General features: G+C 40.9%; 1 protein-coding gene across 1 annotated transcript in view; it reads right to left on the reverse strand.

Annotated features, from left to right (window-relative positions):
- The window catches only part of ABLIM3 (actin binding LIM protein family member 3), a gene marked incomplete at both ends in the record, with an annotated part of 145628 nt that overhangs the window by 69383 nt on the left and 49734 nt on the right, over positions 1-26511 (reverse strand). Inside the window, 2 exons of the mRNA XM_079701541.1 lie at positions 2762-2874; positions 4745-4928. Of these exons, the coding sequence (XP_079557667.1) occupies positions 2762-2874; positions 4745-4928 (297 nt within the window). The remainder of the gene's footprint in view (positions 1-2761; positions 2875-4744; positions 4929-26511) is intronic.

Genomic DNA, 26511 nt, shown 5'->3' on the forward strand with positions numbered 1-26511 from the left:
GGCCAATCAATGTTAGCAATAGTGATGGTGGTGGTTTTGGTGGTGATGGTGGTGGTGCTACTGCTGCTGATTCTTCTCAGTGAGGTCTGTGCAGTGCCTGGCAATAGTCACAGTCAATCAATGTTAGCAGTGGTGATGGTAGTGTTGGTGATAGTGGTGCTCGTAATGATGGTGGTGGTGATTGTGAAGACGGTGGTGATGGTGGTACTTATGGTGGTGATGGTGGCGATGCTACTTCTGCTCCTGATTCTTCTTGGTGATATTTGTGAGGAAACATTTCTTCCGCCTGTGATAAGTAATACAGTTCTTTTCTCTTGACAGTTCCTAAGTATTCTTCTTGATCTCTTTTGAGGAGATACTGCTCCTGCTTTTCCAGAATGTCTTTACATTCCAGGGATGAAACTTCACACTCCTGTAGCTCAAAAATACAGCAAGTTTTCCTGCTTTCATTTTCCTTCTCTATGATATGTTCTTCACCTTAGCACTCTCTTGAATCTTGTTTTAGTTCCCTCCATCATTGGGGAACTAAGCAGACCTTCCAACTTACCCTCAAGTCAGGAGGCTGCCTTGCGTTTACAGCGTGGACAATGACCACCTTTGGGGAGAAAACATTTCTATGAAACATATGCCCTGTAGATCCACACATTGATGTCTAGACTTCATGAGTGACAAGATGAGCCATGATCCTAGGCATCCCCCCGGATGTGAGCACTGCCCACGTGCTCACTTGCTCTTCTGTACTCACTCTTCTTCACCTTCTTCACCTCCCGATCTGCAGAATTATGGTGGACACAGCCTCTTCTTGTGGACATGCTCCCATGCAGGACTCCCGCACTTAGCTGAGGAAATCTCCCACCTGTCTGAGATTCCCCAAGGCACACAGTACATGCAACACAGGCTGAGTGAAGTAATAGCAGATTCAGGAATCTTATTCTCAGTTCTCCTTTGGTATGTTTCCTAGACTAAACCTCCAAGCCAACAAAATCCCTCACTTTATATTTAGAGAGCATTTTACACACTATGACGTATGTTAGTTTGATTCCCGAATACTGATACATTTGCTTTCCACAAAGTTGGGTAAACTGAGCCACAGGGAGGCTACATGATGGCTGTGCATTCACACAAAAGGATGGCAGCCTCCTGACTCCAGCCGGCTTCCCTCTATGAACTCACACGTGGTCCCACTGGTGTCTGGGCGCCTTGGCAGCATCAGCCATGGCGCTGTGGTCCTGCATCTCAGCCTTGCTGTCATTCTGGATGATGCTTTCAAGGAGTTATGAAGGATAACAGTGTGTGCACTCAGCCACCTCAAGATGGAAACCTGATCAGAGCGGCAAATTTTTCTTGAGCCCCACCGAAGATACTGACGGAAAGTCTGGGAGCAGATCTGATTCAACTGAAAGAAAGGAAGGGCAAGGGAGGGAGCCTCCCCACTGGCTCCCATGCTAATGGAGCCCCCGGGAGCTCAGCCCTGCTGACTTGGGGTATTCTGTGCTCGCCCTCCTCAGCCGGACCCAGCCTCAGCATGCTGACTCTGCTGGTGCCGTGACCAACAGCCCCCATACCACACAGTGACGCCGCACAAGACGCTAATGGGCTTTCATTGATTCTGCCGACAAGGCCAGTGAGAGTGTCATGTAACATGAAAGAATGCCGGAGCTTAGCTTGGCTCACTGAGACCCAGGGGGCTGTGTCTGTGTGTGTGTGTGGGCACATGCAGTCAGTGGCCTGATAAGGGCATCTTGGAACAGTGATTTGGATATCTTACGGCTAGACACGTTTGAATGGAATGGACATTCCACAAATCAGAATGACTGTTCCGAGGCACTATTTTTTTTTTTTTTTTTTTTTTTTTTTTGCGGTACGCGGGCCTCTCACTGTTGTGGCCTCTCCCGTTGCGGAGCACAGGCTCCGGACGCGCAGGCTCAGCGGCCATGGCTCACGGGCCCAGCTGCTCTGCGGCATGTGGGATCTTCCCAGACTGGGGCACGAACCCGCGTCCCCTGCATCGGCAGGCGGACTCTTAACCACTGCGCCACCAGGGAAGCCCCCAAGGCACTACTGATCCTCAGTTCCCCCCAACTCCCAATCTATGTTTTGGTGATAGAACGTGACCTTTACGATGGCCTGCCAAGTGTCCTCCTCATCCTTAGACAGTAGTTCTCGGTCTTAGGAGCAGCGAATGAATCACCCAAGAAGCTTATTAAGATTGTAGATTTCTAGGTCCCATTCCTAGAAGTCCAGAGTGGGCCCAGAAATCTGTATTTTTATAAGTCCTGCAGTGAAGCTGATGTCACGGTCCATGGAACACACCCTAAGGGACACTAGCACAGCCCTTGTGGCCTTCTCTCATATTCCCTCTTTTGTTAAGATATGTCTGCATATTCTTCTTTAGTGGATTTGTAAAAATTGACAGCCACTGGTGGAAAACACTTGATCAGCTCTGTTGGGATGCCCTTGGGAGCGTGGACCAGAGGGGAGATAAGGAGCCCTGCTCATCCCAGGAGAACCACCCAAGTGGCCAATACGTGGCACAGGCCATCTCTGTTTATAGTTGGGCAGCCTGTTTTCCCTGCGTTTGTGCTTAGGGAAGTTTGTGAGTCTGGGCTGTGTGCCAACTGGGTCATGCTTCAGGAGTCCTCCAGGGTGGGAACCTCCCCCACTTCCCTCCAGGCTGCAGAAGCAGTTAGCGAAGCTGGGACAGGAGAGCCCTGGGAGATGGCACCCGTGGACGGCGACGTGCCCCGTGGGGAGGACTCACGGCTTGGTCCACGGATCTTGATGGGCTTACTGCTCGTCATGGACTGGGAGCATGTCTGACACAAACATTCCTTCCCGCTGAAGGTCACCTTGTCTCCAATGGGGAAAGGCTTCCTGCAAGAGGGATGAAGGAGAAATTCAACACCACCTCTCTAGAGGGTTCTGTGTCTATAGGTGACTTGACAACACATGTGCTTGAAGACCTTTGGTAGCACACACAGCACACATAGAGCACCAGGTACATTCAAGTGCTGTTCACGGGGTCAGGCTAAACCACTCAGTTAGGGCCAGGACCGGAAATGGAGACCCAGTTGGGCCATTTACATGATTTTTAAACACTGGGCAAATCATGACACTTATTTGGGCTTACATTTCTCTTCTATAATGAAGAGGCTAAAAATGTCTCAGAGGTACTTCCTCTTCCTGGAAGGACTTCTTCCATCCCAACTTGACCTATCCCCTGTACGTCAGGAAGAACTCATTCACCTCCCCAACTTGCCAAAATTTCCTTCTTTCATCCACAGGAAGTTCAGACATCCTCAAAGAACCTCTTCCTCTGCTCGCCTGCATTTGTGCAGTTTGAGTTCCACAGCTCAGGGGCTCAAGCTCGTCATGTCCTGCCTCCCTAACTAAATATAAAGCGCATAGAACCCTCAGCACAGCTGATCCCATCACACAGCAGCTCTTGCTCGAGCGGTTTGGGATGCCTGCTAATATGGACTCTGAGTTTATGCCCCCGTAAGCCTGCAGTGGCTCCACTGCCCTTACATTAGCAACAGGAACAATGGAGGGAGTGCCAGGGAGGGAGGGGAGCCATGTTCTCATCACAGCCCAGGCACTGACTCATGGTAAAAGGACCCGGCATGACCTTGGGAAGGTGCCTATTCTCCATGGGGCTTCACAAAACCTCCACTTTAGACCATATGGACCCTACTGTGCAAACTTCCAATGGTTCTGGGATTCCAGGTCTTAAGGGTTAGATGGATGAATGAATGAATTCCACTGGGTGATAATATTTTCTTATGCACTGTGTCGTTGGTCTCAATCAGAAACTCTAATTGGTTAGTTACTCTTAACTAGTAACAAAGAGGTGGTTATTTTACAAGGAGAATAATTAATCTATAAATGACTTTCCCAATTTAAAAATGCATACATATACTCCAATCGTGCTTTACTTATGACTTAATCAGAGCAGCCCATTAAATTTTAACGTATCTGTGGGCAGGGTTGAGGTTTTCTTTATTTTTTCATCTCCTTATTATGGTGCTTAGCATACACTGGGCCCTTAATGTACATCTGCTAAGTTAACAAGTGACAGGGATGCTGAGGGTGGGGAGGAGGGAAGGAGTGAGCTTTCTATCACCTATCAGAGGTCTTGAGAGGCTAGATAATGATCATTATGATAATGAAGAGAATAAAAGTGGACACAATTTGGTACCAGTCATTGAGAGAAGGTCTCTCTGCATGTACCATCTCATTTATCTTCATGGAAACCCAATGAAGTTGGACTGGCTTTGATGTCGATTCACCAATGAAGCTGAGGCTTACAGAGGTGGGGTCACCTGCCAGGATCATGGAGGAAGGCTATAAACAGATATCCCAGTACCGCATGTGGCTGAGGGTGTGAGAGCGTGAGCCAGATTCATGGATTCCAAATTGAGTTTTGAGAGGCCAGGGCCCTCAGTGGTTCCTTCAGGGCCTTTTGATGGGAAGTGGGAGGCTGAGTGTTGGGGCTCAGATCCTTACGCTGCCTTCATCTCGGGACAAACTAGTGTTTTATACTAGATCACGTTTGACAAACAGGATTCAGCCGCTAAATGTTTGAAAATCACTGGCCTGTCAGGTCCTTCCACCCCTGAGATTAGAGGATGCAAGTGTCCAGCACAAAGCCGAGTAAGCCCCAGATCTGCCTGGGAAAGGCCATTTCTTCCCTTCTGCAGGATCCCAGGCAGAGGGTCCCCACCCCCGCTGGCCTCTTGCTCACCTGCACAAGCTGCACACGAAGCACTTGGGGTGGTAGGTGCGGCCCAGTGCAGAGATGACCTCGCCCGTGATAAAGTCCCGGCAGCTGTCACAGCGGGTGCCGTAGAGTTGCTGGTAGTCCTGGGTGCAGATGTACTCCTGGTTCTTGAAGAAGAAGCCTGACTGAGCCAGGCCACAGCCACACACTTGGGGAAACAAGGCGGGAAACAAAGGCAGGTGAGTCCAGGGAGGGTCTGCAAGCATGAGGTTCTCGCTGGGGACAAGGCTACTGTCTGACTCAGTCGTAAGTGGCCAGAGAATGGTGACGCATGGGACCTCATGGGCCTTTGGGGCCAGTGCTCCTTATAGGATGGCCTGAAGACCACTTGCATCAGAATCACCTGGCGGTCTTCTTGAGATGCAGCTGCCTGGACCTGAATCAGACTCCCTCGGGTTGGAGCCCAGGCATCTGCATTTTAGCACACTCCCCAGCTGATCCTGATGCATGCTGAGACCACCCATGCTATACAATTCTCTCAAAAGATGGAGGAAATGTTTAAAGCCATGTGGCTCACGCAATGCAACGCAGCTGGTGGTATCATGAGTTTGATGAAAGAATCATTCAGTTAAAAATGCCCTGGGCATTTCCTACGTGCATGAGTCTGTGCTAGGTGAAGACAAGTTAGGATGGCAATGGGATGTATGATTTGAAGATTATAATCCAGCTTCACCATAGCCATAAAAGGTAGATCTGTTCCCAGGCAGGAATGATAAAACACAATCCTTGAACTCCAAAGAGCTAACAATGGATGCAGAGGGAAGACCACATAGAACATACATCAGTGGGGACAGGCCATGGGCTGGTGCAGGTAGCAAGTGCTGTGAGTGGGAGGAATCAATGAAGGCTTTCTGGAGGAGGGAGCATCTAAGTTGAAGTGAAGGAATGGAATGAGCTAAAGCACAAAGGCAGGAAACTGCAGGCGATATTTGTGTGGAGATGGGGCTAGGGTAAGGGTGGTGTTTTTAGAGAGTGGAAGGCAATATTACAGGAAAATATTGCCAGGCCAGTTGGAGGAAGAGGGGCCAAGTCCAGTTTAAGACGTTTAGGCTTTGTGGGAAACTAGGAAGCCATGGATGGTTTTTCCCCTAGTTTTTAAAATCTTAAATTATTTTGAAAAATCTCAGACATATGCAACAGTAGAGAGAAGATTATAATGATTCCCCATTACCCAGCTGCAGAAATGATCAATTGCACTGATGACTTCTGAACAGAGAGGCAAGATGATTTCATAAGGTACTTCATAAAGTCTTTTGGGATATCCGTGTGGACAATATGAAGTAATATAGGGCAGATAATAGAAGAGCAGGTGGACAATATGAAGTAATACAGGGCAGATAATAGAAGAGCAGGTGGATATAATTATCGGTATCTGAACAACTGAATCATGTGGGACTCCCCTCCCCCAAAGGACTTAGAAACGTGGGAAATGAGATTTCCCTCTGAGAGTTAAGTTATGAAATGAACGCATAATGGGAAGAGCAGAAAGAGGCTAAGTTTCTTCCAAGAGATTGAACTGACTCTCAGAGCCACCGGAACTGCTGAGTTTATTGATCCAGCTAAAGCAAGGATGGGTCAGCCAGGAAGGGGCTGGTCCGCAATCAAAGGAAGGCCACTGGAGAGCTCATTCAAATCCCGAGACCAGCTCCCCTTGTTCTGAGTCTGACAGTTTGACTTTCTACATAGGTTGCCTTTGTGAGAGAAGCAGCTGATCAGGGCAACATGAACTAGTACAACAGAGTTACAGCTCTTGTTTATGTTACTAAACAGGCACTTGGGTTTTATACGTCGGTTTCCCAAAGACGTGGTTAGCATGATTCAGCTTTACCAAGCGTGATCCATGGTGGGGAAAACAACAAGATGGTTTCCAAGCCTGTACGTGTGAGGACCTGGCCTGGACTGGGTGACATCACCCCAGTAAATACTCTCTTATCTTTAATAGGGAACACTGTTTTGCAAAAGCAGCCAGGTTAAAAGTAGGAGGGACCTCTAGGTGAATGTCAGAAGAATTTTGCAAGTGTTTGTTCACTCCGCAGGCCAGAGGTAGGCTCCAAGGGCCAAGGTGAGGGAGGAGGGCAGCTCCAAATGTCACAGCACCAGGGGAAACGGTCTAGGACCGTGAGAGACTCTGCTCTGGGAATCAGACCACCTGGGCCATCTAACTCTCTGGGTGACTCTGAACTTGGTCCTCTGTTGTCTGGGGCCTCTGTTCACGTCTGTGTAAAGAGCAGAAACTGGACAAGAAATGACCTGAGATTTTCTTCTGACACTGACATCCTGTGAGTCTAGGAGCAGGTAGGGCTGACTATATGCCTAAACATTTTAAATTCCATGTGAGGTAGAGCTGGCAGCCGCTGGAGACCACCCCTGCAGAGGGGCAGGGCTTATGAGTAGAAGTGGTGCTGGTGCTGGTGGTAGGTGGGGAAGGGTCCAACTTTCGTCAGGCTTAATGAAAACTCATCACATCAAACAATGCCTGGTCTGGAAGGCAGGCAAGGCCAGAGAACAGGCTGTTCTGGGATGTGCAGGTGGCAGATCAATTGACTTCATGGCTGTGGAATTAGTCAGGTCATGGCCTACAACCTCATTGGAAACAGCCCCTGTTTTTTCCCTTCTTTTCTCTCCTTTGTGTCCCCTGCCAATTCCACTTCCAGAGCCACCTCTCCCAGTGGAGAAAACCAGGAGGCCATATGAAAACTTGGAACAATCAGTTCCTTCATTTCCCCCAAGGAGCTGAAGGAGGAAGGTAGAAAGGATGTAAAGGTTGATAAGAATCCCAGGGGTTCCTGAAAATACAGTGGGGAACATGGGGTGGAAGGAAAGCTGGACCAGCACGACAGATGTATTTGAGGCTGAGCAGAGCTCTTCATTCAAATAACAGGAAAGGCCATGGAGAGGGTCTGTAGTATGGAAGTGATGTGGAATTAATACATCCAGGGCAGTCATTATTCTGTGAATCAGAAAAATATAGTCTATTAATTAAAAGAAAGATCATATAGTCTGACAATGGGACAGAATATGGGAACTCAGAACTGCTTCCAGGAAACACAGAATGCTTACTGTAAACATAAGGCCTAGAACAGGACATGCACACAGCCCACACTGTGTTTCAGTGGAAAATGTACTGTTTTGAGGGTCACTGGACCTTCCTCCATATTCCCATTCTAGCACTCAGGTGCTGTGTGACTTTGAAAAAGTGACCTCACCCCTCTGGAGCTCAGTTGCCTCATTTGTAAAATGAGGGGGCTATGTGGTAACTGAGGACACATCCAGATCTGAGAGTCTAGGATTCTGTCATAATAATTCTGTTGATTTTCAACTTTTCAAATGAGACAGTCTTACGGAATTTCAAAATCAAAGTGTTAGAAGGGCCCCTGAGGGTGATCTCATTCATTATTTTAAACATTTAAATTGTGAAATATATTATACATACAGAAGATGTAGTAAATATATATGTACAGTGTAAAGAAGAAGAATAAAACATGCTCCCAGCTACTCACTACCGAGTTTATGAAACAGAACATCACCAGCAGCTCAGAAGCCTGTTCCCGTCTCCCTAAGAGCGCCCTGGTTCCCACACCACGTCCCAAATTGTGTTTATCATTCTCTTGCTTTTCTTTACAGTTTTACTACCTTTGAGGTATCTACAAACAATATATTGTTTAGTTTTGCCTGTTTTTGAACTTTATATGGATGGAATCACACTGCATCTACTCTTCTGTGTAATTTACTGCTTCATTCTCTCAGTATTATGTTTTTGAGATTCATCCATGTCGATGCATGTAGTTGTGGGTCATTCATTTTCACTGCTGTGCTGTATTTCGTTGTCTGACTATATCACAATTGATCTATTCCACTGTTGAAGGATATCCAAGCTTCTTGTGGTTTTTTTTTTTTCCTTTATGGAAATGCTGCCTTGAACATTCTTGTATCTGTGAGGTGATGTCTCACTGTTTTCCAATAAGTTTTTCCCATTTACATTCCCACCAGCAGTTCTCACTAAGCTATATTATCACAGATACCAGGTAACACCTAACTTCTTATATTTAGTTAACATGGTACAGGTGAAAGGATGTTCTATTGTGATTTTAAATTTAATTTCCCTGATTATTAGTGAAATTGAGAATGGTATTACCTGTTTATGGGCCATTTGTGTTTTCAAGGTTTATCCACATGGAGCATGTATCAGTATCCCTTTTCTACTGCTGAATAATATTCCACTGTATGGATATACCACATTGTACTTATCCATTCACTGGCTGATAGATATATGAATTGTTTCAAACTTTTGACTTTATGAATAATATTGCTATGAACATTTGTGTACAAGTTTTTGTGTGAACATACGGTACTTGAGCGTAAGTCTAGCAGTGGAATTTGGAATTGTTGGAGTTATATGGTAACTCTACATTTACCCCTAGAGGAACTGCAAGATTGTTTTCCAAAGCACCTACACATTTTACATTCCCACCAGCAAGGTATGAGGGTTCCAATTCCTCCACATTCTTGCCAACACTTGTATTATCTGCCTTTTTTGATTATAGCCAACTGAGTGGGTGTGAAGTTTATCTCATTGTGGTTTTATTTGCATTTCATTGATGGCTAATGATGTTGAGCATTTCTTCATGTGCTTATTGGACATTTATGTAACTTCTTCAGAGAAATGTCTATTCATATCCTTTGCCCATTTTGAAATTGGATTGTCTTTTTTATTATTAAGTTGTAAGTATTCTTTATATAGTCCAGATACAAGCCCTTTACCAGATATATGATTTGCAAATTTTTTTATTTTTTTTTTTTTTTTTTTTTTTTTTTTGCGGTACATGGGCCTCTCACTGTTGTGGCCTCTCCCATTGCGGAGCACAGGCTCCGGACGCGCAGGCTCAGCAGCCATGGCTCACGGGCCCAGCCGCTCCGCGGCACGTGGGATCTTCCCAGACCGGGGCACGAACCCGTGTCCCCTGCATCGGCAGGCGGACTCTTAACCACTGCGCCACCAGGGAAGCCCTGATTTGCAAATTTTATCTCCCATTCTGTGTGTTGCTTTTCACATTCTTCATGGTATGTTTTGAAGCAAAAAAGTTTTTAATTTTGATGATGTTCAAATTATCTATTTTCCTTAGTTGTTTGTGCTTTGGGTGTCATGTCCAAGGAGGCTTTGCCTAACTAAAGGTCACAAAGATTTACTCCTATATTTTTTCTTAAAATTTTTATAGTTTTAGCTCTTATGTTTAGGTTTTTGACTTATTTTGAGTTAATTTTTTTGTATGATGTGAAGAAGAATGCAACTTTTTTTTTTTACATACATATGTTCAGTTTTCCTAGCATCATTTGTTGAAGACTGTTCTTTTCCTATTGAATTATTTTGGCTGCCTCGATGACATTCAACTGACCATAAATATAAGGGTTTATTTTTGCACTCTCATTTCGACTCTATTGATCTATATGTCTATCCTTGTACCACATTGTTTTGTTTATTGTAGCTTTGTAGTAAGTTTTGAAAGTGGGAAGTTTGAGTCTTCCAACCTTGTTCTTCTTTTTCAAGACTGCTTTGGCTATTTTATGTTCCTTTCAATTCCATATGCATTTTAGAATCAGTTTGTCAATTTCTACAGAGAAGCAAGTGGGGATTTTATAGTGATTACATGTGTTATGAACTGAATAGTGCCCTCCCCCAAATGCATATGTTGAAGCCCCAAGCCCTAATGTGATGGTACTTAGATAGGTGGCCTTTAGGAGATAATCAGGTTTAGATGAGGTGATAAGGATGGGACCTTCATTATGGGATTAGTGACCTCATTACAAGAGACACCAGAAAACTTGCTCATTCTCATTCTCCCTCCCTTTCTCTCTCTGCTCCTCCCTCCCTCCCTCTGTCATATGTGAGGACACAGTGAGAGGGTAGCTGTCTGCAAGCCAGGAAGGGAGCTCTCCATAACCCGACTATGAAGGCACCTTAATCTTGGACTTCCAGCCTCCAGAACTGTGAGAAAATACATTACTGTTGTTTAAGCCATCCAATCTATGTTATTTTGTTATGGCAGCCTGAGCTAAGATAGCACTAAGTTTGTAGATTGATCTAAAGAACACTGCCATCATAACAATGTTAAGGCTTCTGATCCATGAACATGGAATATTTTTCCATTTACTTAGATAGTCTTTAATATTTTTTAGTTTTCAAAGTATAAATTTTACACTTTTGTTAAATTCTTCTTCTTTTTTTCAGTGTAGCTCTCAAAGCTTTTCCAGATCTTTATTATTTAAGAGAACATATCACCCCTCCTAGGTATATGGACAAGAGAAATCATATACATGTTGACCAGAAGACACATAAAAGAATGTCTATAGCCACATTATATGTAATGCTGGACACAACTCAAATGCTCATCAACAGTAAGAAGAATAAATTCATGGTGGTATAATCACACAGTGGAACGTATAGTAATGAGGATGAACAAACCATAAATACATGAAACAACAAGACTGACTCTCACAAACAAAATATTAGCACAGGAAGCCAGATGTAAAAAAGTACCCACACTGATTCTACTTATATTATGTTTACAACAGGCAAAACTTATTTATGATGTTAGAAGCAAGACAGTGGATACTTCTGATGGGGGGCAGTGACTGGTGGGACATGCAAAGTAAGTTTCTGGGGTGCTGGTGACGTGCTGTTTCTTTTTTTGTTGTTGTTGTTGTCTTTTGTTTGTTTCTTTTGGTTTTTTGTTTAAATTTTTTTAAATTTTATTTATTTTTTTATACAGCAGGTTCTTATTAGTCATCAATTTTATACACATCAGTGTATACATGTCAATCCCAATCACCCAATTCATCTCACCACCACCCCCACCCTCCTGCCGCTTTCCCCCCTTGGTGTCCATACATTTCTTCTCTAATCTGTGTCTCAATTTCTGCCCTGCAAACCGGTTCATCAGTACCATTTTTCTAGGTTCCACATATATGTGTTAATATACGATATTTTTCTCTTTCTGACTTACTTCACTCTGTATGACAGTCTCTAGATCCATCCACGTCACAACAAATGTCCCAATTTCGTTCCTTTTTGTGGCTGAGTAATATTCCATTGTACATACGTACCACATCTTCTTTATCCATTCGTCTGTCGATGGGCATTTAGGTTGCTTCCATGAGCTGGCTATTGTAAATAGTGCTGCAATGAACATTGTGGTGTATGTGTCTTTTGAATTATGGTTTTCTCTGGGTATATGCCCAGTAGTGGGATTGCTGGATCATATGGTAGTTCTATTTTTAGTTTTTTAAGGAACCTCCATACTGTTCTCCATAGTGGCTGTATCAATTTACATTCCCACCAACAATGCAGGAGGGTTCCCTTTTCTCCACACCCTCTCCAGCATTTGTTTGTAGATTTTCTGATGACGCCCATTCTAACTGGTGTGAGGTGGTACCTCATTGTAGTTTTGATTTGCATTTCTCTAATAATCTGTGATGTCGAGCAGCTTTTCATGTGCTTCTTGGCCATCTGTATGTCTTCTTTGGAGAAATGTCTATTTAGGTCTTCTGCCCATTTTTTCATTGGGATGTTTGTTTTTTCAATATTGAGCTGCATGAGCTGTTTATATATTTTGGAGATTAATCCTTTGTCCGTTGATTTATTTGCAAATATTTTCTCCCATTCTGAGGGTTGTCTTTTTGTCTTGTTTATGGTTTCCTTTCCTTTGTTTATGGTTTGTCCTTATGTCTTGTTTATGGTTTCCTTTCCAATAAATACCTTTGCTGTGCATAAGCTTTTAAGTTTCATTAGGTCCAACCTGTTTATTTTTGTTTTTATTTCCATTACTCTGGGAGGTGGATCAAAACAGATCTTGCTGTGATTTATGTCAAAGAGTGCTCCTCCTATGTTTTCCTCTAAGAGTTCTATAGTATCCATTCTTAAATTTAGGTCTCTAATCCATTTTGAGTTTATTTTTGTGTACGGTGTTAGGGAGTGTTCTAATTTCATTCTTTTACATGTAGCTGTCCAGTTTTCCCAGCACCACTTATTGAAGAGACTGTCTTTTCTCCATTGTATATCCTTGTCTCCTTTGTCATAGATTAGTTGACCATAGATGCGTGGGTTTATCTCTGGGCTTTCTATCTTGTTCCATTGATCTATGTTTCTGTTTTTGTGTCAGTACCATATCGTCTTGATTACTGTAGCTTTGTAGTATAGTCTGAAGTCAGGGAGTCTGATTCTTCCAGCTCCATTTTTTCCCCTCAAGACTGCTTTGGCTATTTGGGGTCTTTTGTGTCTCCGTACAAATTTAAAGATTTTGTGTTCTAGTTCCTTAAAAAATGCCGTTGGTAATTTCATAGGGATTGCATTGAATCTGTAGATTTCTTTGGGTAGTATAGTCATTTTCACAATATTGATTCTTCCAATCCAAGAACATGGTATATCTCTCCATCTGTTGGTATCATCTTCAATTTCTTTCATCAGTGTCTTATAGTTTTCTGCATACAGGTCTTTTGTCTCCCTAGGTAGGTTTATTCCTAGGTATTTTATTCTTTTTGTTGCAATGGTAAAGGGGAGTGTTTCCTAAATTTCTCTTTCAGATTTTTCATCATTAGTCTATAGGAATGCAAGAGATTTCTGTGCATTAATTTTGTATCCTGCAACTTTACCAAATTCATTGATTAGCTCTAGTAGTTTTCTGGTAGCATCTTTAGGATTCTCTATGTATAGTATCACGTCATCTGCAAACAGTCACAGTTTTACTTCTTCTTTCCGATTTGGATTCCTTTTATTTCCTTTTCTTCTCTGATTGCTGTGGCTAGGGCTTCCAAAACTATGTTGAATAAGAGTGGTGAGAGTGGACATCCTCGTCTTGTTCCTGATCTTAGAGGAAATGCTTTCAGTTTTTCACCATTGAGAATGATGTTTGCTGTGGGTCTGTCGTATATTGCCTTTATTATATTGAGGTAGGTTCCCTCTATGTCCACTTTCTGGAGAGAGTTTTTATCATAAATGGGTGTTGAATTTTGTCAAAAGCTTTTTCTGCATCTATTGAGATGATCATATTGTGTTTATTCTTCAATTTGTTAATATGGTGTATCACACTGATTTGCATAATATTGAAGAATCCTTGCATCCTTGGGATAAATCCCGCTTGATCATGGTGTATGATCCTTTTAATGTGTTGTTGGATTCTGTTTGCTAGTATTTTGTTGAGGATATTTGCATCTATATTCATCAGTGATAGTGGTCTATAATTTTCTTTTTTTGTAGTATCTTTGTCTGGTTTTGGTATCAGGGTGATGGTGGCCTCATAGAATGAGTTTGGGAGTGTTCCTTCCCCTGCAATTTTTTGGAAGAGTTTGAGGAGGATGGGTGTTAGCTCTTCTCTAAATGTTTGATAGAATTCACCTGTGAAGCCATCTGGTCCTGGAATTTTATTTGTTGGAAGATTTTTAATCACAGTTTCAATTTCATTACTTGTGATTGGTCTCTTCATATTTTCTATTTCTTCCTGGTTCAGTCTTGGAAGGTTATACCTTTCTAAGAATTTGTCCATTCCTTCCAGGTTGTCCATTTTATTGGCATAGAGTTGCTTGTAGTAGTCTCTTAGGATGCTTTGTATTTCTGCAGTGTCTGTTGTAACTTCTCCTTTTTCATTTCTAATTTTATTGATTTGAGTCTTCTCCCTCTTTTTCTTGATGAGTCTGGCTAAGGGTTTATCAATTTTATCTTCTCAAAGAACCAGCTTTTAGTTTTTTTGATCTTTACTATTGATTTCTTTGTTTCTATTTCATTTATTTCTGCTCGGATCTTTATGACTTCTTTCATTCTGCTAACTTTGGGTTTTGTTTGTTCTTCTTTCTCTAGTTCCTTCAGGTGTAAGGTTAGATTGTTTATTTGAGACTTTTCTTGTTTCTTGAGGTAGGCTTGTATAGCTATAAACTTCCCTCTTAGAACTACTTTTGCTGAATTCCATAGGTGTTGGATCATCATGTTCTCATTGTCATTTGTCTCTAGGTATTTTTTGATTTCCTCTTTGATTTCTTCAGTGATCCATTGAGTATTTACTAAGGTATTGTTTAGCCTCCATGTGTTTGTGTTTTTTACGTTTTTTTCCCTGTAATTCATTTCTAGTCTCATAGCATTGTAGTCAGAAAAGATGCTTGATATGATTTAAATTTTCTTAAATTTACTGAGGCTTGATTTGTGACCCAGGATGTGATCTATCCTGGAGAATGTTCCGTGCGCACTTGAGAAGAAAGTGTAATCTGCTGTTTTGGGATGGAATGTCCTATAAATATCAATTAAATCTATCTGGTCTATTGTGTCATTTAAAGCTTCTGTTTCCTTATTTATTTTCATTTTGGATAATCTGTCCATTGATGTGAGGTGTTAAAGTCCCCCACAATTATTGTGTTACTGTCGATTTCCTCTTTTATAGCTGTTAGCAGTTGCCTTATGTATTGAGGTGCTCCTATGTTGGGTGCATATATATTTATAATTGTTATATCTTCTTCTTGGATTGATCCCTTGATCATTATATAGTGTCCTTCCTTGTCTCTTGTAACATTCTTTATTTGAAAGTCTATTTTATCTGATATGAGTATAGCTACTCCAGCTTTCTTTTGACTTCCATTTGCATGGAATATCTTTTTCCATCCCATCACTTTCAGTCTGTATGTGTCCCTAGGTCTGAAGTGGGTGTCTTGTAGACAGCATATATACGGGTCTTGTTTTTGTATCCATTCAGCAAGCCTGTGTCTTTTAGTTGGAGCATTTAATCCATTCACGTTTAAGGTAATTATCAATCTGTATGTTCCTATGACTATTTTCTTAATTGTTTTGGGTTTGTTTTTGTAGGTCCTTTTCTTCTCTTGTGTTTCCCACTTAGAGAAGTTCCTTTAGCATTTGTTGTAGAGCTGGTTTGGTGGTGCTGAATTCTCTTAGCTTTTGTTTGACTGAAAAGCTTTCGATTTCTCTATCGAATCTGAATGAGATCCTTGCCGAGTAGAGTAATCTTGGTTGTAGGTTTTTCCCTTTCATCCCTTTAAGTATATCATGCCACTCTCTCCTGGCTTGTAGAGTTTCTGCTGAGAAATAAGCTGTTAACCTTATGGGAGTTCCCTTGTATGTTATTTGTCATTTTTCCCTTGCTACTTTCAATATTTTTTCTTTGTCTTTAATTTTTGCCAATTTGATTACTATGTATCTCAGCATGTTTCTCCTTGGGTTTATCCTGTACGGGACTCTCTGTGCTTTCTGGACTTGGGTGGCTATTTCCTTTCCCATGCTAGGGAAGTTTTCAACCATAATCTCTTCAAATATTTTCTTGGGTCCTTTCTCTCTCTCTTCTCCTTCTGGGACCCCTATAATGCAAATGTTATTGCGTTTAATGTTGTCCCAGAGATCTCTTAGGCTGTCTACATTTCTTTTTATTCTTTTTTTCTTTATTCTGTTCCACAGCAGTGTATTCCACCACTCTGTCTTCCAGGTCACTTATCTGTTCTTCTGCCTCAGTTATTCTGCTATTGATTCCTTCTAGTGTAGTTTTCATTTCAGTTATTGTATTGTTCATCTCTGTTTGTTTGTTCTTTAATTCTTCTAGGTCTTTGTTAAACATTTTTTGCATCTTCTCGATCTTTGCCTCCATTCTTTTTCCGAGGTCCTGGATCATCTTCACTATCATTATTCTGAATTCTTTTTCTGGAAGGTTGCCTATCTCCACTTCATTTAGTGGTTTTTCTGGGGTTTTATCTTGTTCTTTCATCTGGTACATAGCCCTCTGCCTTTTCATCTTGTCTATCTTTCTGTGAATGTGGTTTTTGTTCCACAGGCTGCAGGATTGTAGTTCGTCTTGCTTCTGCTGTCTGCCCTCTGGTGGATGTGACTATCTAAGAGGTTTGTGCAAGTTTCCTGATGGGAGGGACTGGTGGTGGGTAGAGCTGACTGTTGCCTTGGTTGGCAGAGCTCAGTAAAACTTTAATCTGTTTGACTGCTCATGGGTGGGTCTGGGTTCCCTCCCTGTTGTTTGGCCCGAGGGAACCCAACACTGGAGCCTACCTGGGCTCTTTGGTGGGGCTAATGGCAGACTCTGGGAGGGCTCACGCCAATAAGTACTTCCCAGAACTTCTGCTGCCAGTGTCCTTGTCCCCATGGTGAGCCACAGCCACCCCCTGCCTCTGCAGGAGACCCTCCAACACTAGCAGATAGGTCTGGTTCAGTCTCCTATGGGGTCATTGCTCCTTCCCCTGGGTCCCGATGCACACACTACTTTGTGTGTGCCCTCCAAAAGTGGAGTCTCTGTTTCCCCCAGTCCTGTCAAAGTCCTGCAATCAAATCCCAGTAGACTTCAAAGTCTGATTCTCTAGGAATTCCTCCTCCCGCTGCTGGACCCCCAGGTTGGGAAGGCTGATGTGGGACTCAGAACCTTCACTCCAGTGGGTGGACTTCTGTGGTATAAGTGCTCTCCAGTCTGTGAGTCACCCACTCAGCAGTTATGGGATTTGATTTTACTGTGATTGCGCCCCTCCTACCGTCTCATTGTGGCTGCTCCTTTGTCTTTGGATGTGGGGTATCTTTTTTGGTGAGTTCCAGTGTCCTCCTGTTGATGATTGTCCAGCAGCTAGTTGTGATTCTGGTGTTCTCACAAGAGGGAGTGAGAGCACGTCCTTCTACTCCGCCATCTTGGTTCAGGGCTGAAAATCTCTTGTTACATTCTTATGCATTTTATTTTTGATGCTATTGTAAATGGAACTGTTTTCTCAATTTTATTTTCAGATTGTTCATTGCAAGTGTATAGAAATACAATTGATTTTGGTATATTGATCTTGTACCTTGAAATCTGATGAACTTATTTGCTAGTTCTAATAGTCTTTTTAAGCACATTCCTTAAGATTTGTTATATACAAGGTCATGTCATGTGCAAATAGAGATAGTCTTACTTCTTTTTCAATCTGGGTGACTTCTATTTCATTTTCTTGCCTAATTGACCTAGCATGAACCTGCAGTATAATGTTAAATAGAAGCAGTAAGAGCAGACATTCTTTTCTTATTTTTGATCTCACAGGGAATCAGTCTTTCAGCACTAAGTATGATTTAAGCTGTGGGTTTGCCTTTGTTCTTGAAAGATAGTTTTGCTGAATACATAATCCTAAATTTACAGTTACTTCTTTCAGCACATAAAGGTATTATTCCACTGTTTTCAGATTTCCTTGCTGTGACTAAAACTTCAGCTGTCAGCTTATTTACCACTCATATGCAGATGATCTGTCTCTTATCTCTGGCTACTTTTAAGATGGGTTTTTTTGGTGGTTTTTGGCTATCTGCAGTTTCACCATGATGTGTGTAATTAGATTTCTTTTATATTTTTCTACTGGGATTCATTAAGTTTCCTAGATTCAAGGATTTGTGTCTCTCAACAGTTCTACATAATTCACAGACGTTATCTCTTCAAATATTGTCTTCCTACTCATGTTCTCTATTATACATCTCTAGAACTCTGATTAGATATATGTCAAACCTTCTCACTATATTCTCCATGTATAAACTCCTCTTTTATTTTTATCACTTTCTTATATTTCTGAGCTATATGTATATACCTCTCTCTTTGCTAAATCTTACAGTTTATTAATTATCTCTTCAGCAAAGTCTGATGTGCTATTTAATTCATACGTTGAGTTTTAAATTTCAAATATTATACATTTTTATGTCTAAAATGTACATTGTTTCAAAATAACAAAGAACTTTGTTATTTCTCTATTGCCTTTCTTTATGGTCAGGTTCATATCAAACAACCTGTGCACTGAGCTACCTGCTTCATGGGGTGGTCAAATCCTGCATAGATGTGGTGTTCATTCACTTTCTCCCTTTCCATCTCATAGGGTAACAGAATGCAGAGAAAACCAAAAAAGCTGTACACACTATAAAAAGTAAAAAAAAAAAAAAAAGATACAAGTGAACTTATTTATAAAACAGAAACAGACTCACAGACTTCAAAAACAAATTTATGGTTATCAAAGGGGAAACATGGGGGCGGGGATAAATTAGGAGCTTGGGATTAACATACACACACTACTATATATAAAACAGACAACCAACAAGGGCCTACTGTATAGCACAGGGAACTCTACTCAACATTCTGCAATAACCTATATGGCAAAAGAATCTGAAAAAGAATGGATATATGTATATGTATAACTGAATCACTTTACTGTGCACCTGAAACTAACACAATATTGTAAATCAACTATACTCCAATATAAAATAAAAAATTAAACTAAAAAAATGTTTATGTTGTTTCTTTTTCACATCTGCTGTGTTATTTGTTAAAATGTGTGTTTTTTTGCTCATTTTCTTCTGGCTTGTCTTACTTGTTTAAACATATTGAATGTAGTTATTATATAATGTCAGAAAATTCCAGTCTATAGTCTTTGAGGTTCCCTGTCTACTTTCCATCATTTCTGCTGGCTCTCCCCTATTATGATTTGTACAGTTTTGACTGTGAGTTAATCGTTTTGCTAATAATTTTATCTGTAGTAATTCTTTGAGGTCAGGAATAAAGCTGAGTTCCTCTAAAGAGGATTATCCTTTGCTTCTGGCATTTGACAAGCGTGGGACCACTTTCTTTTAAATTGTTTCACTTTTTTTTAATGCCAAATATATAGCATGAAAATAGAATGTGAATCCATATACAGGGTGGATTATGGGTAGACATTTTGATACAAGTTTTATTCTCTTCTACCCAGTGCCCAAGTTGGTACAGGCAAGTTTCAGTGCTGTTTCCTTCTCCAGTTTACTTCTCATCCATCTATACACTGAGAGGAAGTTTTTGTAGGGGGAAACCTCAACTTTACTCAGAGGTCTACTGTCAGAATCCTACTTTGATCAGGCTCTAGGCTTTGACTCCTGTTCTCCATGGTCCATATAGCTATCAAGGTAAAAGCTCAAGGTCTTCCAGGTTTAGCATAAACCATGAAGATTAAATCTGGCATTGGCAGTCACACCCAGATATCTGCTTTTATTTTTATTTTTTACCTCTACAGATTCCCTCCTTTCATGTCAGTACAGTAGTCCACTTTAAAAGGGTTGTAAAAGAAATTCATAGAGATTTTAGATTTTTCAAATGAGAAGGCTATTTAGGGTAACTAATCCCTATACTGGCTACTGCTGGAAACAAAAATACACTCTAAGCAAGTTGACATTGAAAATATTCAGAAAAATAATAGTCTCTTTTGTTTCCAAAATCTCCATTAAAAGAATTTCTATGATCTCCCTATGGTAGACTGTCAAAATGGCCAAATTCTTCCCTTCTCTGTATTGACACCATTGAAATCTGATTCTGCAGGTCCTCACACAAAAGGCAAAGTTTATTTCTCCATGATCTTGAATCTGGGTTGGCCATTTGACTTGTTTTGGCCAATGGGACATTAACGAGTATAACACAAGCTGAGGCTTGAAAAGATCTTGTTTACCGAAGTCTGCTCTCTTGTTGAATTTGGAACTCTGAGACCACCATGGAAAGGAGTCCAAGCCAGCCTGCTGGAGGATGAGAAGCCAAATGGAGGCACTCAGGTCAACTGCCTGCCAACCACTGCCAGCTGACCCACCATAACATCATGATGAGGCAAGGAGAGATAAGCAGAGTCAGGTCAGATTGGAAGAAGTGCCCAGACAACCCAGAGAATCATGAGCTAAATAAAAGCTTGTTTTAAACTATTAAATTTTGGTTTAAAGCAAACATAACAAATACAACCTCTTAAGAATATAACTGTAGAGTCATGGCTCAAATCTCCTTATAACAATTTTATTCTCATTACTCTTTGCCCTGTTTCAATTTCTGGGGATGTAAAAACGGTCTCCTGCCAAGATACTCTTGCAGGTCAACTTGCACTAAAGGGGCATGCCAATCCTCAATATAAAATACAAACCACATGAAGTTTTGCCAAGATGGCAGAGTAGAAGGATATGAACTCACCTTCTCTCACAAAAACAACAAAATCATAACTAACTTCTGAACAACTATCAACAATAACAACAACAAAAACACTGGAACCTACCAGAAAATATATTGTACATCCAAAGACAAAGAAGGAGCCACTCTGAGACAGTAGGAGGGGTGCAACTGCAATAAAATCAAATTCCATACCTGCTGGGTGGGTGACCCACAAGCTGGAATATAATTATATCAAAGAGGTTCTCCCACAGGAGAGAAAGTTCTGAGTCCCACATCAGGCTCCCCAGCCTGGGGGTCTGGCATCGGGAGCAGGAGCCCTCAGAGCATCTGGCTTTGAAGACCAGTGGAGTTTGATCACAGGAATTCCACAGGACTGGGGGAAACAGAAAACTCCTCTCTTGGAGGGTGCACACAAGGGCTCATGCACACCAGAACCCAGGGGAAAAAGCAGTGACCTCATAGGATCCTGGGCCAAAACTACTTGCCAGTATTGGAGGGTCTCCTGTGGAGGCAGGGGGGTGGCTGTGGCTCACTGCAGGGACAGAGACACTGGTGGCAGTAGTTCTGGGGAGTACTCATTGGCGTGAGCCCTCCTAGAGGCCACCATTTTCTCACTAAGACCTGGCCCCACCCAACAGCCTTTAGGCTCCAGTGCTGGGACACCTCAGGCTAAACAACAAACAGGGCTGGAAAACAGCCCCACCTATCAGCAGACAGGCTGCCTAAAGTCTTCCTGAGCCCACAGCTTCCCACTAATCACACGCCTTAACACGGCCCTGCCAACCAGAAGAACAAGACACAGCTCCACCCACCAGTGGGCAGGCACCAGTCCCTCCCACCAGGAAGCCTGCACAAGTCTCTTGGACCAGTCTCATCCACCAGGGGGAAGACAGTAGAAGCAAGAAGAATTATAACCCTGCAGCCTGCGGAACAGAAACCGCAATCACAGAAAACTAGACAAAATGAGATGGCACAGAAATATGTCCCAGATGAAGGAACAAGATGAAATCACAGAAGAACAACTAAATGAAGTGGAGATAGGCAATATACCCGAAAAAGAATTCAGAGTAATGATGGTAAAGATGATCCAAGATCTTGGAAAAAGAATGGAGGCACAGACTGAGAAGATACAAAAAATGTTTAACAAAGAGCTAGAAGATCTAAAGAACAAACAGAGATGAACAATTCAATAACTGAAATGAAAAATACACTAGAAGGAATCAATAGCAGAATAAATGAGGCAGAAGAATGAATAAGTGAGCTGAAAGACAGCATGGTGGAAATCACTGTCATGGAACAGAACAAAGAAAAAACAATGAAAAGAAATGAGGACAGTCTAAGGGACCTCTGGGACAACATTAAACACACCAACATTTGCATTATAGAGGTCCCAGAAGGAGGAGGAGAGAGAGAGCGAGAAAGGACCTGAGAAAATATTTGAAGAGATAACAGCCAAAAACTTCCCTAGCATGGGAAAGAAAACAGTCACCCAAGTCCAGGAAATGCAGAGACTCCCAGGCAGGATAATTCAAGGAGGAACACACCAAGACACATAGTAATCAAATTGACAAAAAATAAAGACAGAAAGAAAATATTAAAAGCCACAAGAGAAAAGCAACAAATAACATACAAGGGAATATCCATAAGGTTATCAGCTGATTTTTCAGCAGAAACTCTGCAGGTCAGAGGGAGTGGCATGACATACTTAAAATGATGAAAGGGAAAAACCTATAACCAAGAATACTCTACTCAGCAAGGCTCTTGTTCAGCTTCAACAGAGAAATCAAAAGCTTTACAGACAAGCAAAAGCTAAAAGAATTCAGCACCACCAAACCAGCTTTACAACAAATGGTAAAGGAACTTCTCTACGTGGAACAGAAAAGGCCACACATAGAAATAAGAAAATTATGAATGGAAAAGCTCACTGGTAAAGGCAAACATATAGTAAAGGTAGGAAATCATCTACGCAAATATGATATCAAAACCGGCAATTGTGAGGAGAGTACAAATGTAGGATATTGGAAATGCATTTGAAATTAAAAGACCACCAATTGAAAACAATCTTGTATGTATATACACTGCTATATCAAAACCTCATGGTAACTACAAACCGAAAATCTACAGTAGATACACACAGAAAAAGGAAAAGGAATCCAAACACAGCACTAAAATTAGTCATCAAATCATAAGAGAAGAGAACAAAAGAGGAAGGGGAGAAAAAAGACCTGCAAAAACAAATCCAAAACAATTAACAAAATGCCAATAAGAACATAGATATTGATAATTACCATAAATGTAAATGGATTAAATGTTCCAACCAAAAGACATAGACTGGCTGAATGGATACAAAAACAACATCCGTTTATGTGCTGTCTACAGGAGACCCACTTCAGATCTAGGGACACATACAGACTGAAAGTGAGAGGATGGAAAAAGGCATGCCGTGCAAATAGAAATCAAAAGAAAGCTGAAGTAGCAATACTCATATCAGACAAAATAGACTGTTACATTAGACAAAGAAGGACACTACATAATGATCAAGGGATCAATCCAAGAAGATGATACAACAATTGTAAATATATATTATCCAATATAGGAGCACCTCAATATATAAGGCAAATGCTAGCAGCCATAAAAGGAGAAATCGACAGTAACACAATAATAGTGGGAGAATTTAACAACCCAGTTACATCAATGGACAGATCATCCAGACAGAAATCAATAAGGAAACATAGGCCTTAAATGACAAATTAGAACAGATGGACTTACTTGATATTTATAGAACATTCCATCCAAAAGCAGCAGAATACATTTTCTTCTCAAGTGCACATGGAACATTCTCCAGGATAGATCACATCCTGGGCCACAAATCAAGCCTCAGTAAATTTAAGAAAATTGAAATCATATCAAGCATCTCTTCTGACTACAACACTATGAGACTAGAAATCAATTACAGGAAAAAATCCTGTAAAAAACACAAACACATGGAGGCTAAACAATATGTTACTAAATACTCAATGGATCACTGAAGAAATCAAAGAGGAAATCACAAAATACCTAGGAACAAATGAAAACAAAACCACGATGGTCCAAAACCTACAGGACGCAGCAAAAGCAGTTCTAAGAGGGAAGTTTATAGCAATACAATCTTACCTAAGGAAACAAGAAAAATCTCAAAGAAACAACCTAACCTCACACCTAAAGCAACTACAGAAAAAAGAACAAACAAAACCCAAAGTTAGCGGAAGGAAAGAAGTCATAAAGATCAGAGCAGAAATAAATGAAATAGAGATGAAGAAAACAAAATCAAAGATCAATGAAGCTAAAACTTGTTTCTTTGAAAAGATAAACTAAATTGATAAATCTTTAGCCAGACTCATCAAGAAAAAAGGGAGAGGACTCAAATTCACAGTTACAAATGAAAAAGGAGACATTACAACTGGTATCACAGAAATACAAAGGATTGTAAGAGACTACTAGAAACAACCATATTCCAATAAAATGGACAACCTAGAAGAAGTGGACAAATTCTTAGAAAGGTACAACCTTCCAAGACTGAACCAGGAAGAAACAGAAAATATGAACAGACCAATCACAAGTATTGAAACTGAAACAGTGATTAAAAAACTTCCAACAAACAAAAGCCCAGGACCAGATGACTTCACAGGTGCATTCCATCAAACATTTAGAGAAGAGTTAACACCAATCCTCCTGAAACTCTTCCAAAAATTTGCAGAGGAAGGAACATTCCCAAGCTTATTCTATGAGGCCACCCTGATAGCAAAACCAGAGAAAGATATTACAAAAAAAGAAAATTACAGGCCAATATCACGGATGAACATAGATGCAAAAATCCTCAACAAAATACTAGCAAACTGAATCAACAATACACTAAAAGGATCATACACCATTAAAAAGGATCATACACCTAGATCAACTGGAATTTATTTCAGGGAAGCAAGGATTCTTCAATATTCGCAAATCAATCAGTGTGATAAACCACATTAAGAAACTGAAGGATAAAAACCATATGATCATCTCAATAGATGCAGAAAAAGCTTTTGACAAAATTCAACACCAATTTATGATAAAACCCTCCAGAAAGTGGGCATAGAGGGAACTTACATCAACATAATAAAGGCCATATATGACAAAACCACAGCTAACATCATTCTCAATGGTGAAAAGCTGAAAGCATTCCCTGTAAAATCAGGAACAAGGCAAGGATGTCCACTCTCACCACTTTTATTCAAAATAGTTTTGGAAGTCCTAGCCATGGCAATCAGAAAAGAAAAAGAAATAAAAGGAATCCAAACTGGAAAAGAAGAAGTAAAACTGTCACTGTTTGCAGATGACACAATACTATACCTAGAAAACCCTAAATATGATACCAGAAAACTACTAAAGCTCATCAATGAATTTGGTAAAGTTGTGGGATACAAAATTAATACACAGAAATCTCTTGCATTTCTGTACACTAACAATGAAAGATCAGAAAGAGAAATTAAGGAAGCACTCCCATTTACCATAGCATCAAAGAGAATAAAATACCCAGGAATAGACCTACCTTAGGAGGCAAAAGATCTGTACTCTGAAAACTGTAAGATGCTGATGGAAGAAATTGAAGATGACACAAACAGACAGAAAGATATACCATGTTCTTCGATTGAAAGAATCAATACTGTCAAAATGATTATACTACCCAAGGCAATCTACAGATTCAATGCAATCCCTATCAAATTACCAATGGAATTTTTCACAGAACTAGAACAAAAACTTAAAAAATTTGTGTGGAAACACAAAAGACCCAGAATAGCCTAAGCAATCCTGAGAAAGAAAAACGGAACTTGAGGAATCAGGCTCCCTGATTTCAGACTATACTGCAAAGCTAAAGTCATCAAAACGGTGTGGTACTGGCACAAAAACAAAAACAATGGAACAGGACAGAAAGCCCAGAAATAAACCCATGCACTTATGGTCAATTAATCTATGGCAAAGGAAGCAAGATATACAATGGGGAAAAGACAGTCTCTTCAATAAGTGGTGCTGGAAAAACCGGGCAGCTACATGTATAAGAATGAAATTAGGAACTTCCTTCATGGTCCAGTGGGTAAGACTCTGAACTCCCAATGCAGAGGGCCCAGGTTCAATCCCTGGTCAGGGAACTAGATCCCACATGCCACAACTAAGTGTTCGCATGCCACAACTAAAGATTCTACATGGTGCAACTGAAAGATCCTGCATGCCATAACTAAAAGGTCCTGCATGCTGCAACTAAGGATCCCGCATGCTGCAATGAAGGTCCCCAGTGCTGCAACTAAGACCCAACACAGCCAAATAAATAAATAAATACAAAGAAAAGCTTTAAAAAAAGAATTAAATTAGAACATTCTTTAATACCATACACAAATTAAACTTAAAATGGATTAAAGACCTAAATGTGGGACCAGATACTATAAAACTCTTAGAGGAAAACATAGGCAGAAATCTTTGACACATCACAGCAATATCTTTTTTGATCCATCTCCTAGAGTAATGAAATAGAAACAAATATAAACAAATGGGACCTAATTAAACTCAAAAGCTTTTGCACAGCAAAGGAAACAATAAACAAAATGAAAAGATAACCCACAGAATGGGACAAAATATTTGCAAACGATGTGACCAACAAGGGATTAATCTCCAAAATATACAAACGTTTCATGCAGGTCAATATCAAAAAACCAAACAATCCAATCAAAAAATGGGCAGAAGGCTTCCCTGGTGGTGCAGTGGTTGAGAGTCCACCTGCCGATGCAG

The sequence above is a fragment of the Hyperoodon ampullatus genome (assembly GCF_949752795.1).
Source record: "Hyperoodon ampullatus genome assembly, chromosome: 4".
Classification (NCBI taxonomy): Eukaryota; Metazoa; Chordata; class Mammalia; order Artiodactyla; family Ziphiidae; genus Hyperoodon; species Hyperoodon ampullatus.